Source organism: Podarcis tiliguerta (assembly GCF_965153285.1).
Source record: "Podarcis tiliguerta genome assembly, chromosome: 1".
In the NCBI taxonomy this organism is placed as follows: domain Eukaryota; kingdom Metazoa; phylum Chordata; class Lepidosauria; order Squamata; family Lacertidae; genus Podarcis; species Podarcis tiliguerta.
This window is the reverse complement of record NC_139534.1, coordinates 37,807,745-37,828,464: the sequence shown is the minus strand read 5'-3', so window position 1 is coordinate 37,828,464 and position 20,720 is coordinate 37,807,745. Positions and strand designations below refer to the sequence as shown.

Genomic DNA, 20,720 nt, shown 5'->3' with positions numbered 1-20,720 from the left:
TCTGCCTACATGTTTTAATGTTCATAAGAGCAGCCTGTTATGGGAGGATGTTTAATTGCATTTTATTTTATTTTTTGTTCCCAGCAGCTGCAGGAAAGAACATACAAGGCTCATTATAAAGTTTCACTTCGGTTCTCTGTGCCTTTAAATTTGTTCCTGTGATCCCCTACGATGTCTGATTTATTTATTTATTAGCAATAAGCCTACTTTAATCTTCAAAGTGGATAAATTACAATGCAACATTTTTTTTTGTGGGAAATTGCCCGAAAATGTGAATGCTGAGTTTAAATCTTACGAATGTGGATGGATGAATTACTTTTTTTTCTTTATCTTTTCCTGTTGAATCTTAATTGCAATAATTTGTTTTACCCTTTGGGGAACTTTATGTCTGGAGTAATTCCTGACCTAGGGATCACAAGCAGACAGTGAATCAGGTTTTGGATAAGTCTGCCAAATATTATGAAACATTGTGTACTATGAAAAGACCATTGACAACATGGAAACAGAAGCTGTGTTAAAAACGTTGAAAGGGATAGGAATGAAAGAACTGTATGTCAGGATCCTAGAGCCACTCCGCTTTAATTGCAAAGCCCATTTTAAAATGACAAGAAGCGTGGAGATATTTTTGAATCATGGGCATGAGCATGGACAAAGAGACACTGTTTTGCCCTAACTCTTCACTTCCTCTCTTGCAAAATAACCTTGAAAAAGCTGTAACAAGGAAAGGGTATTTTCCCCAGCTCAGAGTGTTCAGGTCACCTCAGGTTTGCAGTATGCATGCTTAACTGTGTTAACTGGTATGTGTGTGTTTAGGTCTTTAAAAAGACCTAATCTTAAATATGAGCGAAATATAAAGAGATATTCAAAACACTCAGCTGTTAGGGCTCCAAAAGTCTCTCATCTAGCATCTAACAAAGATATCCACCCTTGCCTTACAGGTAACAGCTGACTAGGGAACTTTTCGAAATCCTCGCCACCACATTTGTGATTCTGAATAAGCTGATTTTATTTTATTTTTGCCAAGTGGCACAAACATGTTAGTACATATCTGCTTTCTAGCAGCTTGCTGCAGTTCTCAGGTTGTTTCTCCCCCTTAAAGATTGACAATTTGCACAAGCACCCAGGAACATGGATCAAAACACTGCAGAGAGGAATCTTAGCACAATCCTGCGGCTGAGTCGGGATTCTCCATTGCTGGAGGGAAGTGGTGGTTGCCATTCGCACAGCCTCAGCAGTGCTGGGAGCCCTCCTGGCTTTTTGTTGCAGCTTGGGAAGCATGTCAGTTCTTCCTCATAACAACTGTTACAACCTGATGGTGGATAAGGCATTGGGTTGGATCCTTAGTCAAGGTGGGGTTGGGGTATCCCATTAGAAGGATCCAGGGGGGTTGCTTGTGTCTGGATGTGCAGATGGGAGGTGATGGGCCATAGCACTCTCAAATGGTTAATCTTGGTGTGGTCACCCCAATTTGATGTATGTCATAGAGTGATCTTTAACCTCTGTTAACCCTGCCAAATACTTAACCAGCAGACGAGCTGGTTGATACAGGATACACACTCAGTGTCTGCGGCAAAACATGCTGACATCTGTAATCAGTAACCCAGTATGGTTGTACTGTCTTTATTGCAACTTCCCATGCCTTGGCCCCACCGACCACAGCTTTACTGTGCCTGGACCCTCAAGACTTTTCCAGTGAGGCCACCAACTCTGTATATCCAGAGAGCCATCATTTCTGCATACTGTTGAGACTGGGCTGTGTGTTTTTACATAGAGTATAATTCCATGGCTGTACTTGACCGGTAGGGATACTGTAGTACCCAGACGTGCTTGATTTCAAACCAATAAACTCTAGTTCTGCTAGTGCTCTCAGTTATGCTCTTCTTATATTTAACTCTACCAAAAGAAAAAGAAAAATATAAGTGGCTGCAAGATAAACAAATAATAGATCTGATACACTCCATGGACCTTTTCTGGATTTCTGAACTATGGCACAGAAAAACCAGACCATTTCATGGATAGGTTTTCAACATTTCCTGGAAGAATGGCAGAGAGAAAGTAGAAGGGAGACCTGCATCAGTTAAAAGCTCAGCTCCCTTCTCATACTCAAATCCTAGATCCACCACTATGCCTTGTTACAACTGAATTCTCATTATACCTGGTAATAACTTGTTAGGAAAGTACTACAGTCAATACAACCTATTGGCTTCAGTCCTTTCCAAACAGATACTACTACGTATCCTTGTCTATTCAGTAGACAAACATAGCTAACTGAATGGGCCCCAGCTGCTTTATGCACAATACTGTTGCAGTAACGTCAGTGTAAGTCACTCTGTGTCGCATTACAGCTGTTTGTATCTATAAAATAAGGGTGCCAACTATTTATGGCGGTGCTACATTCTTCAAATGGTGTGCAAGGAAGGTGAAGAGTGGATAACCCCTTGATAGTGTGATAATAACTCTGTGCGACCTACATTCATATGACTAGATGTCCAAATATCTGTGTACAGATAATGACACAATCACAATATATCAAGCATAACTTTGGGGTGACAGCTACACATGTCTTAAAAACCTTTTGAACTCTTGTCTTTGTTTTCATTGTGTACTCGTTCTAAACTACTTGTGGTTTTGCTGGATATAGTGGACTTCTTCATGCAGAAACAATGGCAGAGTTCATCTCTGATCGGTGTGTCTCAATGAGTATCAGTAGAGTAACTCCAGGAATGAGCATGCCACAGTGTTATCTTATTTCCCTCTAACTCCAATTAAGATTTAAATTAGCAGTACCGGGTTTTTCCAGCTTGCCCTCAGGTCAGTGAACTGAAGTTTCAGAGAACTGCAATAAACAAAAGCCCTCCAACAGGCATAGAACATGTGCTTTTTAGTTACAGCTATTTGCTAATTTAGTGCTAAGCACCATGGAAATGGGTATTCTAGTAATGCGTAGATTCAAACATAGGCAACATTCTTGCTATTGGATCGACATTATCATCTATTTACGTCAAAATGCTGTTAAGTAGCTGCATCAATTTTCCATTCAGCAGTCACCCCTTTGAACTGATAGATGCCAACATTCTGGAGGAATTAAATGCAAGAAATTGAACGTCAGGAGCCCTTGAAGTTCATGTTTTTCATCTGGAGCTATGTGTTCTGATGATGGTACACTTGGGGTGGTGAACCTTGATCATTTCTGCTCTCTTTGTGTTCTGCAATGGGGAGGCCAATCAATCTGTTGGGGGCTGACATAAAAAGGATATTGTCTTAAGGTAGAGGATTAGCGAAGTCTATCAGCAATTAGCCGCAATACCTAAAACCCACTAGCAGAAGCTGCCGTTGCAGCCTGGCACAACCATGGGTAATTCAGATGGTGTGGATACTTTCATGCAGCTGGTGGAAGGCAAGACTCCTCAGTCAGCTGTATGGGGGAAAATAAATTAAAATTTTAATTCAGGCTGCCAAATAAGGGTCACATTCAGGGGCATATATGCTGGCTGTTCTCACACTTGTCCTCACCGCTGTTACCCCTGTCCATTCCATTGCCCTTTTCCTCTGGGCCTAACCCACACAGCTGACAAAAGGGAGAGGCAGAGATTGTTGCTCCATCTTGCTCCCATCGTTGCTCTGTCTTGACTCAGAGAGGGCAGCAGTTGCAGGGAGTAAGTGAGGTTTCCCACCTCACACACTGGAGGGCAGGCAGTGATGGCAAGGAGATAAAGCATAGCTAGGGCCTGTAGGGGTTAGCTGTTGATCCCCTAGTGAGACATTGGCTTCAGCAGGTGCTTGGCTATTTCGAACCCTGCCAACAGCCTTGAGGGCAGGTCCACATGAACAGTTTTTGGACATAACATAAACTCTGTTCCATATCCCCACACCCCCAGAGTTACAGTTTGCAGAGACGTGAGAAAGAATATTTTCAGTTAGGCTGTGGAATTTTCTGCCTTGGAGATCAGAAGGACTTCCTTTCCTCGTTGCCTTTAGATGCCAAACCAAAATGTTTCTGTTCCAGTGCACTTATGGTTTGGCTAGATCCTAAATATTTGCTCTTGAATATTATGCTGATGATGATCTTCTGTGTCACTTGGTTTGCTTTTGTTGTTTTAGCTCATTGTATAATTGCATTTCATTTAAATTGTTGCTAGCCACTGTGAACAACTAATTGTGAGCTGGAAACAAGAGTATAAATGTTATAATAAAGAATAAATAGCAAGGCTGACGATGGTTCAACATGCTAACAAAGTGTTCCAAATTCACTTCTCAACCTATAAATTGTTTAAGGACCAAATTTGCCCTAGACTTTGTTCCCACTGGTGGAGGATTGTGTGACTTTTGCTAGTTTCCTCTTTCCACACAGCACCTAGCACCACCTCCCTCACTGTTCTGTAGTTTTGGGGGCCGTATGGGGCACTGTGTGAGGTGGTACCGGGTCCTGCAGTGGGAAGGAGAAAGAGAAAAAGAAAAAGTAATCACCTCCCTGCTGGATCAAAAGCCTTTCATGATTAGAAGAAGCATTTCTATCTGGGGGGAAAAGGCAAAGTCTTTTATGCAACCAAATATGTGCTCACTATGTAGTTATATTAGAAGCAGCCCTTGGTTCCTCTCCTAAAGAGGTGAACATAACACAAATACTTAAAACAAATAAAATATTCCTGTACACCAGGATTGAATCTTGACTTGGGCAAAATATTAAATGAATTGTCCAATTGGGCCTTATTTCTGACCAGGGGTGCCAACTTGAATGAAATATGGGGGAGGGGGTAAGCAAGCCCCGCATCGCATTATTGATCACAAGACATACATAGCACACACATACCATTTCAATGTGGGTGTGTGGGTGTGAAGGGACCTCAACCCCTAGGAGTTGGCTCTTATTGTTCTGACAAAGTTCTGTACAGTGGTACCTTGGCTCTCAAACTAAATTTGTTCCGGGAGTCCGTTCAATTCACGAAATGTTCCAAAACCAAGGCGCGGCTTCCAATTGGCTGCAGGAGCTTCCTGCACTCAGGGGAAAGTTGCGTCGGATGTTCAGCTTCTGAAAAACGTTCGGAAACCAGAACACTTACTTCTGGGTTTTTGGTGTCCAGAAGCCGATTTGTTCAACAACTAAGCCGTTCATGAACCAAGGTATGACTGTATTGCATTATTTATTCATTTGTTCCATTTTTACCTTGCCTTGTCCGACAAAGAATCCACAAATCAGTTTACATCAATAACACTAATAAGTAATTATTGTTGTCGTTATGTGCTCCCCCCCCCCCCGAGTGGTGAGAAGTTTCAAGGGCAGCATTTCCCTGAGTTTGGCTCCAAGGTCACTGGAGACTTAGAACATTTCTGTAACGTACGTACGTGTGTGTGTGTGTGTGTTGGGCATAGGTGGAAGCAGACAGCATAGTGTTTCTACAAGCAACCAATCCAATGCCTCACATCAGGTCACGAGGTTCCCCATCCCTGCCATTAACCTGACCATTGTGGAACATTTATCTAGTCACTCAGGCCTATAATACAGTGATCATTACCTAATCATTCAGGCCTACTGTGAGAGTCCTATTCATGGTAAACAGATGGCAAGCCCATATCAACAGCATCAGCTTCATCATTCTTTCTAATAGCAAGTTCATGTCCCAGTGTGGGCAGGAAGAAAAGCCAAAACAGGGCTGCTGAGAAATGAGGAGGAGGTATCGGAGGAATCCCCAAGGTTTGCTGAAATAAAAATGTAAAAGTTTTTAAAAAAAAAAAACCACACACAATTTCTCTCTCTCTGCAGAGAGAGAAATCAGCCCAATAAGGACTGGCCATGCTTACTGGACACCAGGAACCGTGGAATGCTGAGTGTCACTTTGGGGAGGGGGGCAAGCAGGATTTTTAAACTCCCCTAATATTTTAAGCTATCCTGGAGGAAAGTTTGGCTAGCTGGCTAGCTGGCTGGGCAGCCAGCCTTCTGAACAGATCTACAGTGCAACATTTTGTTTCAGGTTCTACATATTATTATTTTTGTTCTTTGAATAAATGGGACTTCTAAATCCACATGGTACAGCCCAGCCCATGTGTTACATGCTACCCATGGTTATGTGGGTAGTTTGGGGTGTCCCTTGCAAGTGATACACGGTTGAGAGTCTTTCCTAGGAGGTCACATGTGAATGCTATTTTAGGCAACACTCAAGCTATACTCAAGTGTCTCCCATGACTAATAGCAAAAATTAGAGCATTACCTTGAACAAGTCGATTATTCTTGCAGTTTGTTTTTTGACGCAGTTCTCTCCCCACCCCCTTTTAAATTTGGCATGCTTCCCTTCTAACGAACTTTTTTTTTTTTTTTTTTTTTTAAAAAGTCACTTTGTTGCTTGAGGGTAAAATGACACCCTTTGCTTTCAAGATGATACGTTCCTAACACATTTCCTTGAAGAGCTGGAAACAGTGCAAAAATCTGGGCAGATAATTCTTGGTAAAGTTTAGAATCCGTGTATTCCACTTTAGATGTTTAATGTACAGGAGAGAGGGAGAAACAATTGTACCAAGCCAGAACGGCAGGGGTTTTTGGTGTGTGTGTGTGTGTGTGTGTGTGTTTCTGCTAAGGTTTCCACTTAAAGGTTTGTGCCAGAGCTACAGTACTTATACATTTTCAAAATGTGTTTTAAGCAATAAGTTGTACAACATTTTTAGAACATGTGTTAAGCTATTTCTCTAAGAATGAAGCTCTTAACAAAACATAAGCACTCTGCATGAGATCTTAGCAGCAAAGTGCTGAAAAGATAAAGTAAGAATTGGTACCATGGGAAGAACACCAGCTGTAGTGCACACAGGTCCATTATGAGAAGTATGGTAGTGGGTAGGGAGAAAATGATTTAATCAGGAGTAAAACCAATTTTATTATAAGGGCACGCAGGGGGTGTGGCACCATAGTGAGAGGGACATTTCAAAATATCTGACAGATTTCAACAATGTGAAAACCCACCCTGTTCTTTAAAGTGACAGTAAACCCCATCAGGTCTCTCTTTTTGATGCTATTGTGAACAGATAACTGTGTAAAACCGGCCTGCTAGGATGCTGTCTGTCTCTTTCTATGGTGTATGGGGGGAAATAAAAGGCTAATTGTTGAAATACAATCAATCAAATTTGATCATGGAGTTCAAAAGAAAGTCCTAATTCAATTTCAAGAGTGAATCGTTTTTATGTTGATGAAAAGTCTGAGTGGGGTTTTTTTTGTTTTAAGGAAGAAAAAGAGAACCAGTTAAAAGTATGTTTTTCAATCTCTGCTCCAATCTCTTATAAATTAAAGAAGAGGTGGGTTTGGGGGAAATAAATGTTATTGTCAATATATCGCAATACTTTATACCTACATTTATGCCTACATTTAATTTTTTTTTTCTGACACCACTCTTTGGAAAGCAGTAAATATTAGAAAATGTTTACTTTGTGGTACGTGGGTTGTGGGGTGCTGCGTGTGATGTTTTTACCAAGTTTGTCTATGCAAGTAGCATTAATAATGGCTAAAGCAATACAATTCATTTCTGCTCAAAACTGGTAACATTATGTTCTCTGAGGTGGGTGGAGATGTTTCTCCAATAGTTTTAAATTAGTTAGATCTTTACTAGAATATACCCCATGAAAACGTTTCTGAAGTAAAAGCCAAACCACATCTTTATGAATTTTGTGCATTTCTGGAACAGGTAGATGTTGTAAAGAACTTTGCTTACTTTTAATTCACAGCGACAGGCATTTTTTGCTTTCTTGGAGTTTTGTCAGGTCTCTAATTCTGTAGGTTTTTTTGGTAGCCTAATAATAATACCAGATGTTTCTAATAAGTATTCAAAGGAAAGGAAAGTAATAATCACCCCATCTTTTTATTAGAATTTTTTTCTTGCATTCTTCCTCCTTTTATATTTAAATTTCTCAGCTCAGTCAAGCTTCAAAAGAAAAGATTTCTGTTGTTCAGAAAATCAGTTTTGCAAGCACTTGTGGTTTGTCTTTAGCGTGTTATCATTTTTGACAGCTTTGCATAGCCTAGGTAGGCCAACAGGGGTCTGTCTAATATTGTTGCTGGGCAAATCTTCCTCCCAGAGTTGAAAAACCAAACAAAATATTTTTGAAGCAATAAGGAGGAATTAATATCTCTTCCCCTCCTCTCTCCCTCCCTCCCACCCACCACCACAATACTGAATTCCTTGCTGACATTACATTCAGGCAACAACAACAAAAAAGGAGAGGAAGAAAAGTGTTGCCCATTATTCCCTTGTACATAGCAAGACGTAACACATGTAAAGCAATAACTCATTTTGTATTGCCATGTTTAGCATATGTCTCCTGTTGGCTCAGAAAGGCCTTTAGGCTGGTCCCTTGAGCCGGTCATCCCTGGCAACTCTTAGCCCCTCGGCCTCGAAACCAAATAGCTTTGAATCATGTTGAGCTGTGATGCTAATTTTTCCTACTGATGCATTATGGGAATAAATGTATCTGACATCCTGTGTCAATGCTACTGTCTCTTTGTGCCTCTTGTTTTTTGTTAGCTGCATTCCTACAGATGGTATTCCATTGAAAATGTTCTCTTCCTCTGGAAAAAAAAAGAGAGAAAGAAAGAAAGGGGGGGTGGAAACCCATGCACAGCACCAAACCTCTAGGTGCAGAAGGCTGTTAACGGTTGCTGATGATAGTAGGCAAACATTAACATAATAATTAGTGTCTTGTAATTGTTTCATTAAAACCAGTTGTTCCATTTCTCCTCGTGTTTTCCCAGAAGAGAAGCTGAATTTGGACGACAGCCAGTGGGAGGACATCCACGTTGTCACCGGAGCACTCAAGATGTTTTTCAGAGAGCTGCCTGAGCCACTGTTCCCATACTGCTTCTTTGAACAGTTTGTGGAGGCAATAAGTAAGTACATCGCATACAGTAGCAGTTAATTAAATAGCCTGTGCGCTTTTTAATATTATATATATCCATATATCCCCAAATTGGAGAAGATGCATCCCAAATGTTGCTTTTTTACCTGCTCTTGCCTCCCCCAGCCCCACCCTGCTTCCACTTCCTATTTCAGTTGCTGCAATATTTGTCCCTTTATTTTCAGGAAATGATCTCTCTTAGAAGAGCTCAGCATACTGAGAAAAAATAATCAACCGCATATGTGTTGTCTTATAATTAGACATGTTATAATTCATGTAAGCAAAACATAATGCTGTTAGGCAGGACTAATATTTATAATATAGAAGGGTATGTCTCCATGCCTTTAAAAACAAAAAAGATTTGAAATTGTGTGTGTAATAGCAATACAGCGTGACACCTTATTGGCAATCCCAGGTTTGTACATTTGCCTTAGGATCACCAACAGACCAGTGCATTGCATATCTGTTCATAACATCCTCCTTTTTTAGTCAGACTTCCTTTTTAAAGAAATTTCTTGTCAACTTAGGTTTGCCACCCTACAGTTGTGCCTTTAACAGCAAGTTTATCTTCATCAGTAGCAGGTGATAATACTTAGCCCCATGCCTTGAAAACCTTCACCTGCTGATTTGTATAAATCAAGGTGTAGTTAACAGCTGCAGGAGCAAACCAGGCCATTTTTGTCTTGGTCAGTTGGCAAACCTGCTCCAGGATGACAAGCCCTTCAAAGGCTGCAAGGTAACTTCAAACAGATGTCTTGCAGATATTTAGTGTTGATGTCTTTGGCGTGACTGTGACAATTGCTGGGGGTGGGGGTGGGGGATCTTATCTGCCAAAGAAGCTGATTTCACTTTTCTTTCTTCCTTTAAAAAGCAAACCTTAAAAAACTGAAAACTTGCAAGCCTAGCAGGAGCTTAATTAAAGTCCAATAGAGAAAAATCTCCAGGAAAAACAATAAAGCACTTAGGGATCTGTTCTCCGATTGATGCGCGTGCGTAACTGCCATTACCGTTAATGAGAGTTGTTTGCGCGTGCACATCAGTCAGAGAAGATAGAACCCTTAATGTGCTGTTTAATTTGATTTTATGTTCATAAAAGTCTTTAGGTTTAACGAAAGCTCTTCACGGCTAGCATCTTGTGTAACAAAGTGGAATAAATCTTGCAAAATTCTTCCCTCCTGCCCTTGGCTGCTTAGAGATACCCTGTGGTGGTTAAGCATGCAATAACACAAACACACTGAGGAGTGGGTCTCCTTTGGAGGTGCAACCCATGGTCCCACGTCTCCCACCTTCCCCCTTTTCATCTTCAAGACAAATAGGGCAAAGCAGTTTGTCTTTTGAGATTCATCCCACACTTCAGGAGTTATATAATTATCTAACAGGAAAACAATGTGGAGCAAACAATTCCTTAGTGTGCTGGCTGCAGCTTTTGTGCTCCACCAATATGAGGAGGGAGATCTCTCTTTGAAGCTCTCTCATTCTAACATACGCTTCAGGTGGCCCACCATGTACCTGCTAGGTCCTCTTGAAGTGCTAACTCTTCAGTTCTTCAAACGGATATAGTTGGTTCATGGGGCACAACCTGATGTTCACTTTGCTTCACATCCCATGTACGTTGCTCAGCAGTCAAGTGTTTTATGCATTCCCAGCCTTTAATCTCTTTCTGATGTTTAGACAATCTCTGTGTATGTAACATTGTTCATTGGGGGTTAAATCCATTCCTGTCCCTTATTACACAGTCTATCTCTTGTCTTTCTCTTTCAATCAGTCCTTCATTTGGGTTTCTGGAACAAAACAAAATTAAAACTGCATAATGTTCTACTTCCTTTACCTCTCCAGTAACATAAGGTTAAGGTGGCTTCATTAGATACGTTTTAACCAGTTCTTGGTGAGTGAGGTACAGGTAGCAAGCAATAAATTAGAGCTTTTGATTTTGGAACTGTGGGAGGGGGCTTTGCTGTGGCTAACTCATTCAAGCGTTCATATTTAAGTATGACAAATTAATGTCCATTTCTGCTCACTGAACTATTTTTAATTCTTGTTACAGTTCTGAAAGCCATTATAAACATTGACAGGCTAATGAGCAGTCATTTATGGGGTTTAGAAGATAGTTACTTAGAAGGAAAATTAGTTGTCTGGTTATTCTTTTTTAGAGTACTGAGGGGGAAATGTGGTCTTTGCTGGTTACTTTATAAATTGCCAAGGTAGCTGTTCCGGTTATATATTTAATTAATTAGAATTGAGCTGTCTCTCCATCTGGCTTCAAATGTTGAGGTGGACATACTATGCATATAGTGTTCTGCGTCTACAGATGTATAAAAGAAACCAACCTTGAAAACAGCAAAGGCATTTTGTTATATTCTGTTGGCGTATGTTTAAGACCAGTTTAATTGCCATGGTTTTTCATGGTAAGACCTGGAAACCATTTTTGTGTGTGAAAAGACTGGTTACTAATTATTTCAAAGGTCTCCAGTTCCCAGGGTTCTATGGTTGGGGAAAACAATAGTTTTATTTGGATGGAGTATGTCCTGATGAAGGGCAGCATAAAAATATTTAAATAAATAGCTGGTTAAATAAGCCTGAAAGTTGTGGTGTGAATAGTGAACCAATTTCTGACACTATTGCTATCTGTTGCAACTGTTTCATTGATTTCCGTGAATCCAAATCTTGGTGGTTTGTATCAAACAAAATTCCTTCCCTTCCCTTTCCCACACCACCCCCAAATCTTCTCTGGAGTTCAGATTTGGGGGGGGAGAGGGAGGGGAAGTTCTGTTGCACCTGTGAAGCCGTTCCACACATACAGTGATTTAGTTGGATGCAACCTAGTATCTCCAGCCAGCAGAGTTTAAAAAGCAACACAACACATGTCACCCTGTTTGTTTCCATTTATGCTTACAGCACAAGTTATAGTCCAATAACTCATACTGTTAAGTATACAAATTATGTCCTCGTATGTTATCTGAATGGCATGAGAGCTGTGGTGGTTAGATAGAAGGGCACTTCTTGCAAAACTTTTCAGTAGTGTTAAAAAGCACACACACACCCTTCAGTTTTAGTGATAATGGCATTGCATCGATAGCAAATAAAGTCCTCTCACAGTGAAAGTGAAAACAGCACTTCATGAGGTCTACTTTGTTTATCCTCAGTGACATCAGCTCATAGCCAAATCTGATAGGCTACATATTGTCATAACAAATATTCTAACCACTTTATTACCTTTCATTGGCTTGGATTGCCGATGTGACAGTTCCTTGAAGAATACCTAGAATTTATGATGGGGGAAAATGGCACCAAGTTAGCAATATATTTGTAAAACAATGGCAGTGAACAGTTTTGAAATAGGCAAACATTTTCATTATCAGGGTGTTTCAGCCCCCTCATCCAGCAGTAATGATCAAAATGGTCAAATATTCAGTATAGCCCACATCCCAGTAAAATGTGAAAGGAAAAAATCAAGTAGGTCATCACAGTGATGCAGTTTCTTCACCTACAAAGTTGGAGTTGAGCAAGGTGATGTTTTGGTTCCAAGATGGCAAAGTCAAGCAAAGCAGAGGTCAGATTCCATAAAGGCAAAGTGCCACCAAATTTGGTAGCACCATGGATAGCTCCATTTGAAACTCAGGCAGGAGACTCATACAAGCAGGCAAATGGTGTTGCAACAGCAGCAGGGAAACTCATCCTTAAATAAATCTGCAGCTTTATCTGTGTGGCTAGCAGCAAGTCCAATGAGCATTCAATTAAAGGAGCCTAGCCTGCTCTAATAGCAATTAGAGAAGCTGTGCCTTAGTTCTGTTTGGACTTCTACACTAGAATTCCTTACAATCTGAGGACAGCAGCATGGCCTCCTCAGGTCAGATAGTTGCTGGTAAAATGGGCTCCTTCCTTCTGTGAGAGTGGGACTTCTAGGGCTGGTTCTGAGGGCAATTTGTTCCCCTGCTCTGATACCTTTCTGAATCAATAGCCACATTTCCTGAGGATAGGGTGTCAGACCCTGGGGCCATGACAGCCATTGAAGAAGTAACATCAGCTGATTCAGAAGCCCTAAATCTAGAGAGAAATTCAAATGGGTAGAATTTCACAAGCTAGAACTATTCTCTCTGACATATAATTTTCTATACGAATAGAAATTTCTTGCATATCTATTTGCTTCTTGTATGGAGGAGCATTCAGACCCTACCTGTAGCCTGAATGGATGCAGACAAGGCACAAAATTTCCACCTCATAGAGAACTAGGGCTTATAGTTATGCCACCCTCAGCACATTTTAGCCTTGCTCCCTAGCCATTCATTTTCAATGTGTACAAAAACCTCCTCACCTCCCTTTTTGTTGTTGCTGTTGTAGCTGTGCCCTTGTTTTCAGTTGTCCCCCCCCCCCCAATTCCAGATGTTTTTCTCCTTTCTCCTTTTTCTTTTTTGCACTTCACCCTTCATCTGCTCTTATTTTTCAAGGCAGCTTTAATTTCATTACAAGGAATAGTTGTGGTCTTGATCCACAACCATCTTGTTACAGATTTACATTTGAAATATGCATGGTAAAAAAGAGAGACAGTGCTGTGACTAATGCCATCAGAGCTTGACTACAGTTTCAGAAGGTCAGCATTTCAGCTTGTGAAGGCAGCCAATGCAATAAGCAGTCAAGGCTGGCCAGGTTATTATCACAAGCTAGAGGACTCCCCCCCCCCCCTTTAAGTAGGTCCAGGGCTGTGATAAGTTCTTTCTATGGGGATTGCGGACAGAAAAGCTGTATATCCAAATCACCTGGAAATGCAAATAGCATTTTAGAACTGCCAAAGAAGCTATTTGGGAACTGGAGATTTATCCAGGACAGATTTGGCTGCTGTTCCATTTATGTGGCCAGGAATGACAATGGAAAATTTTCCACACCTTCCATTCAAAACCTTTTGAATTTAAATTATAATTCCCTATTTTGGGGAGCTTCCCGTGTAATGCCATAGCGATAAGTGATCCCAGTCTGGGTCTCTAGCTTTAGTGCCTCTCTCTTTCTCTGTCTCATGTACATGCACACGCGTGCACACACACACACACACACACACAAAATGAAGAGTTCAAAATGGAAGTCATCCATCAAAATGGAAACAGGAAACTTGTGGACTATAGGCCTTGTTAAGGAACAGTAACGCTAGTGAGCTTGCACTCTTCATACTATTTGAACAGTGCAAGTACAGTGGTACCTCGGGTTACATACGCTTCAGGTTACATACACTTCAGGTTACAGACTCCGCTAACCCAGAAATAGTACCTCGGGTTAAGAACTTTGCTTCAGGATGAGAACAGAAATCATGCAGCGGCCGCACAGCAGGAGCAGGCGGCCCCATTAGCTAAATTGGTGCTAAGGTTAAGAACAGTTTCAGGTTAAGAACAGACCTCCAGAACGAATTAAATACTTAACCCGAGGTATAACTGTAATAGAATCTTCAGAGTCTCAGAAAATTCTCTGGACCTTTTCTTCTTTCCATGAATTTCCTTAAGTTACTCTCAGGATCAAAGCCTACTTCTGGGATGACTTGCCTCTCCCCCAGCAGCCTACTTCCACATTGCTCAGGAAGACCTTCATATTCCCCAGAGAGGCTTTTCAGTGAACTTACGTGGCTGTGAAGAGAGGAATAGGAAACTTTACTTCTCTTACCTTTCTTAAGTTAACATCCAAGCCAATAGAATTAGAGTAATATTTATTGATTTTAAGAAAATAGCATTAAATGTCAGTGATGTGTAAGGCCAAGATTTCTGAAGGCAAGGAAGAAGGAAAATTGTATACTTGTTGTGTGCATAGATGTGGTGTTTGAGTGTTTGGTTCCAAGAACAATATGTGTTGAAACAGCATGACAGTATTTGCAGCAAGTGTTGAACATCATTTAAAACAGGAGGTGCTTGTAAACAATCATGAAAAGAAACACGGAATAAGGTCAATAATTTTGGCTCAACCAAGTCTTGAACATGAATCTGGCACAATCGTATTTAAACCTTACCCTGGTTCTTAGTAATTTTTAGATTTACAGCCTTAACCATAGTGTTTACCCTTAAAAACCTTTTACATTGTCTTCAGCTGCTGCTGGTGGTTGTTTTTGAAGAATGGGTAGATTGGGAAGGTGAAGATCAACACAAAACTATAGTATAATTAACCTTCATGGATAGACATGTTCCAGCCAGTGCTTTTGTATCTGTTTCCTTTCCTGTTCATTATAAGTCACTCCATGTGGGAATTACACTTTCAGGGACAAACCAGGGCAGTACTACATGCAGAGCTTAGTGAAGATACAGGATTATTATGCCTATTAACAAGTGCTTTGGAGTAGGATAGTTTCCATATTCATACCAAGCTGCTAGAGCTCCCCTTCCATTTGACTCTCACGAAATATCAGAACTGGAGGAGAAAGACCATCCTGGGCAGCCTGGCCCATCAAAACCCAAGCTGGAAAAACACATGAACTCCAATGTTGATCACCCCACTAAGCAGGATCTGTTGGAAGCTCTCATAAGAAAAGCCGTTCTCTTCCTTGGCAGCAGAGGGTGCCACTTCTTTTTCTCTGGAGCAAACAGCAGGAAGCAGAGCTATGAGTGAAAAAAGGAAAGCAGTTACTCTCTCTTAACTGAACAGAAACTTTCCAGCTTCTGGAATGTGGATATGACAGGGGTAAGCCTACTTGCTAAGAGCAAGTAGGCTCTTTTCATGGCTCTTTTCATGGGCTGTGTGCAAAGTTATCCAGCTCTGGAAGAAGTAACTTTAGAACAGTAGCTTTCAAATCCTTTCTCTTCATTGAACCTTCTTTTCAGTGGAATTGCCTACTGGGGAATGCTTGCACTTCTGGGCAGGAACACCTGTGCTTTACAGAGGGTTCTGGAGAGTGCTCTGGGTTCCACACTTCGCTTTTATGGGATGCTATCCTGGCATGCTGAACCTCACTATCCCTCTGCATGAACTGCATAAACCCCACAACACACCCAAAGCATTGTAAGAGATTAGCATTCAGGGAAGTTTGGCTCCCATTACCCATCCTGCCATGAAGAAACTCCTGCTAGGGTTCCAGGACTCCCCATAAGTGTTTGGAAACCATAACGTGTAACTAGACCAGTGGTGGAGTAATGGTTAGAATAACCATGGAGCCCATGGTTGCTAAAGCACAGGAGAGCACTCCAGTATTAGGCTGGTGGCAAAGGAGAATGAGCCAAGAAGCCAGATGTTCAGACTCACCACTCAAGGATTATCTGAACCTTAGCTATTAGATCTGAGGAATCTTGCTGGCATGCTGAAGCAGAAGCAAGGCTAGCCTGGAGGCAGCAGCAGGAGCAGGGATTCATGTTCCAGAATGAAAGAAAAAGATGTAGAGCAACTCAGTTTGTGTTATAGCAAGTAGACTTGCGTAGCCTTCTATTACATTACAACAAAATGGTCAAATCAGGAACATGAATAAGTTAAAAGGACTGGGCAGTACAGACTTCTGTTTCTAAATCTGTAAGGAGGACCATGTTTTGGGAGATCTAGCTTGTAAGATTTCACAATGAGATAAAGAATATGCAAACTTTGTGCCCTCATGTACACATTGATCATCATGTTCTCTGGGCAGTGCTGCTATTCTGGACCTGTGCTTACTCAGTGCATCATATGTTGAATTCTCCAATGTTGAGTCTGTTCAAGGCATTGGGAAATGAAACTCTTTATTATTTGGCTATGCACGGGACTTTATTTCTGCGTACCTGGTTCTGTTTCCATTAGCTAAGAATGTATGTGTTAGTTCTGCCATAAAGCCCAACTTCCTCTCTTGCCTCATTCACTGCTGCCTTAAATAATAAATCTTTGTCTGTTAATTGCATTTACATACACACAGTCAAGGATATGAAATGTCACCTCACCAACACGGCTAGTGACAAGTAATCTAACAAATGAGTTGAGTACACTGCAGTTGAGTAATCCCACAAGCTGAAATGTGTTTGGCCCAAACACATTTTCTAAGTAATCCTCACAGTTGAGTGCAAGGGGAGGGTAGCTTTAAAACAAAGGGCAGGATAGTATTCAAAGTACAGTCTTTTGTGGAATCCAAGGGCCGGGAAACCTGGTGATCTTGGCCATGGAAAAGCATCTTTGGCAGCAGTACTGCACCTGCTGCATTGAGTGACAGTTGAAAAGAGGGGAGAGAATAGTAAGGAAAAGTGAGGAAATGGAAGAATTAAGCAATGCTATGATTCTCACTCTTGCTTTCTTGTAAAGTACCAGCTTTGGATGTAGCACTTGGAGCAAAGTTGCTCACACCACCGGTTCATTCTTTGGCATCTTAATAAATCAGCTCCACCGGAGATGGTAGCACTACTAATTCTATTTTAACTTCAGGCTTTAAATGCTTGCCATAAATTTATAGGATCTAAGTCTGTATGGCAGATCCTTTAGTAGAAAAGGTATGATATTTCTCTCTCTCTCTCTCTCTCTCTCTCTCTCTCTCTCTCTCTCTCTCTCTCTCTCGCACACACACACACACACACACACACACACACACACACACTGTATTAGTCATTCAATCACTGTTACAGTTGCAGCACACATTGCCATGTATTCACAGAGACTAAATGAATCCTAAAGGTAAAGGGACCCCTGACTGTTAAGTCCAGTCGCAAAAGACTCTGGGGTTGCGGTGCTCATCTTGCTTTACTGGCCGAGGGATCTGGCGTACAGCTTCTGGGTCATGTGGCCAGCATGACTAAGCCATTTCTGGCGAATCAGAGCAGCGCACAGAAACGCTGTTTACCTTCCCACCGGAGCGGTACCTATTTATCTACTTGCACTTTGACGTGCTTTCAAACTGCTAGGTTGGCAGGAGCAAGGACCGAGCAACGGGAGCTCACCCCGTCACGGGGATTCAAACCGCCGACCTTCTGATTGGCAAGCCCAAGAAGCTCAGTGGTTTAGACCACAGCGCCACCCACGTCCCTTTAAATGAATCCTAGTCTTGGATTAATGCATCAAGAGTAACTGCAACCTGAAACCTGGGTACACTCCCCCCCCCCCCCGCCGCCGGACACTTACTGACTAGAAGGCAAGAACCACAACAAAACTTTTATCCTGCTCATGGACACAATTTTTCTGGATTGTGTGATGGGACCTTGGGAACAAAAAGCACCATGCTACTAGAAAGTTTAACTGAACCAAGATGTGTGTGCAGTGTGCACACTCTTCCTTGATTTAGTTTAGATGGCTTCTGGAATTGGTGCTTCAAAGGGAGAGGCAGGCAGGAGGCAGAAAGAGAATGATTCTCATCCAGCAAAAATCTTCAGAAATAATCTTAGGCATGACATAATAGCACATGTCACAAAGTGATATAGGCACATACACCATAAAGTAGGATTTAATAGTTTTAAAGGTGAAAAATCCTGTTTTCAGATGACATATCCATTAATTTGGGTATGCAATATCTGATCCAGCAAGGCTCTTTAAAACTGAGAGTATTTCATGCCTGCCATTCGTATTAGTTAGGAACTCCGCTGCAATTCTATCAGACAAACGTGTGACATACCTCTACCATGAATGGCATATAGATGCACTCATAAGTGGCATATAGAAATAAATATCCTTCCCTATTGTTTTTAACCCCTCAGCACCAGTGATCCAGAGCTGCTTCTGCCAAAACCCTGGTTCAAAATGCATAATAATGCTTAAGCTTTGGGAAATCCCAACACCCCTGTGCCAAGAGATTCACAAATATAGTAATGAAACCTCTTGACTCAAAAGTGAGCACTATTTAACAGAACAAGCATGAACCGCCTTTAGGAGATTTTGCAGCTGGATTTGTTCCACTGTGTCAGAAGCTGAATTTCCATCCCTGATAGTAGATTTATAAAAAATGTGAAATGCACACATACCACTGTTCACATTATATGTTTGTGGGGTATACAGAGAGGCACCCTCATCGAGGAAAACATGAGCACAGGAGAGGGCAATGCACAGAGAGTTTCTCCATCCTGCTCTCCTTTACAGAGCTATTGATGATGCGACTGATCAGGACTGATCACCCATTAGGTGTTTCAGCGAGGAGTGAATATGGGAGAAGTAGGTATATGGACTCAGGTTGCTTCCACAATAATGCTCTTTATTACTGCTGAGGCATTACCTTCCACAATTAGCTGGAAGCAGAATTTTTCATTAATTTTGTTCTTTTCATTTTACAGTGAAATAGGAGCATTTCATTATTAAAAATGAAAAGAAAAAAGTAATAAAGGGAAGAAACTAGTCGGGAACAGAAATGGACACTGGGGTAATTAAGGGAGGCAATTCAAGGGACAATGAATGAGCTATTCATCAGCAATCCCCCACCCACACTCATTGGGAAGTAATAAAATGGGCTGAACCTGCAAACTGGAAGTGTTTAATTAAAGGCAAAGGAGCTCTTAAAAGCCTTCATAGTGTTTTGTCCACACTAGGCAGGCTGGTGCAGCAATAGCATTTTATCACACACATAAAAATCGGTACAAATTAGGTCTGGAAAAAACCTGGGAGGAAGATGCACAGCAGCCGGGAGCTCTGTAAAAAGTGAGTGAATGAAAGATTGCAAATTCTAGAGAAAAGGGTTAGAGTCCACCTAACTGGCTATGAGCACTGTCAGGGGTCAGTAGCTGGGTAGTTCAGGCAGTGGTGATCTTGCAGCATCACAGGTACTTTATGAAGACACACACACACACAAACTTTTTATTGACTGTAGAAAGATACATATAAAGCTTCCACATAGCTCAATGAGAAGAAGCCTTCAACATAGCGTTGCACGCTAAGGGTGTTTATAAATGAATTAAATGGCAGATGTCAAAGCCTCCAGGAACTGTCCACCAAGTTTTATTCTGCACATGTTTCTTAAAAAATTAAAATGAGTACTTTGTGTGATAATTTACAAGCAAATCAGTATCAATAAATCAGAATCATGTAAGCAGTCATGTTTATTATATTCTTGTTGCTTAATATTCATGATAGTAATTTACTTTTATAGTACAGTTTCACTGTTATCTCCTTCAGTGCCATAACTTTGAGTCAGGCAAGCTGCAAAAGTACGAAGTCCAGTAACCCTTTCAAGGCTACAAAAGTTCCTTCCATTCGTAAGAGGGATGTATGCACACATACAGAGGAAGGGCATGAGCCCCACACACCCTGCTGTGCTGATGCCCCATTCAGCAGCTGAGCACCCTTGGGCAACAGGTTCCAGCTGGTGTTCTGGAGCTGTGCATATCCTCTCTCCTGCAGCAGGTGTTTGTGGTTTGTAGTTCTTGGAGGAAGAGGGATGCAAACTTGTAATTTATGGCAAGGAACTGTTGCAACTGCTCTTATTTGTCTATTGGATATTGCATGGCTGCTAGTCTATGTTGTATCCTAGGTCACAGGTAGTTCTAGAAGCTACCCAGACTCAGTTTGTGAGCATGTGTGTTTGGGAGAGAGAGAATCATTGCACTGCAACAATGCAGCACAATTTGTGGGTTGCACCCAGACTTCAAGAAAGTGACAGCTGCTTTAAATTCCATTGGGCAAGGGCTCCTAATCTGCTGCAATCTGTGAAATTGGTGCCACATGTCATGTGAATGAATTTAAAGCAGCCCCTAAAAGCCCCATTGAGAAATGATTACAGTTGTACTGCAAACTCTTCATATGAGGTATCCCTCCCCTTGCCTTTAAGAAGGCATTACCAATGATGGTTACAAGCACAGATGTGCACGCACACATTCATCAAGATAGGGCTCCAAACAATCAGAAATATTCTTATTCTGTTTTATAACCAGTTTTGTATCATTTGTAATTAAAAGCATGGCTCTGTCCCAGGTTCAAGAGTGATTTTCATCTTCTGTGGGTTTCAAGCATCTTAGTTTAAT

The 20,720-nt window shown here is 41.3% G+C and overlaps 1 protein-coding gene across 11 annotated transcripts in view; it reads left to right on the top strand.

Moving 5' to 3' along the window:
* ARHGAP15 (Rho GTPase activating protein 15) overlaps positions 1 to 20,720 on the top strand; it is a 370,171-nt gene that overhangs the window by 295,829 nt on the left and 53,622 nt on the right. For all 11 annotated transcript variants that reach the window (XM_083410920.1, XM_083410912.1, XM_083410910.1 and 8 more), the window contains one exon: positions 8,729 to 8,863. In XM_083410920.1, the coding sequence (XP_083267046.1) occupies positions 8,729 to 8,863 (135 nt within the window). The remainder of the gene's footprint in view (positions 1 to 8,728; positions 8,864 to 20,720) is intronic.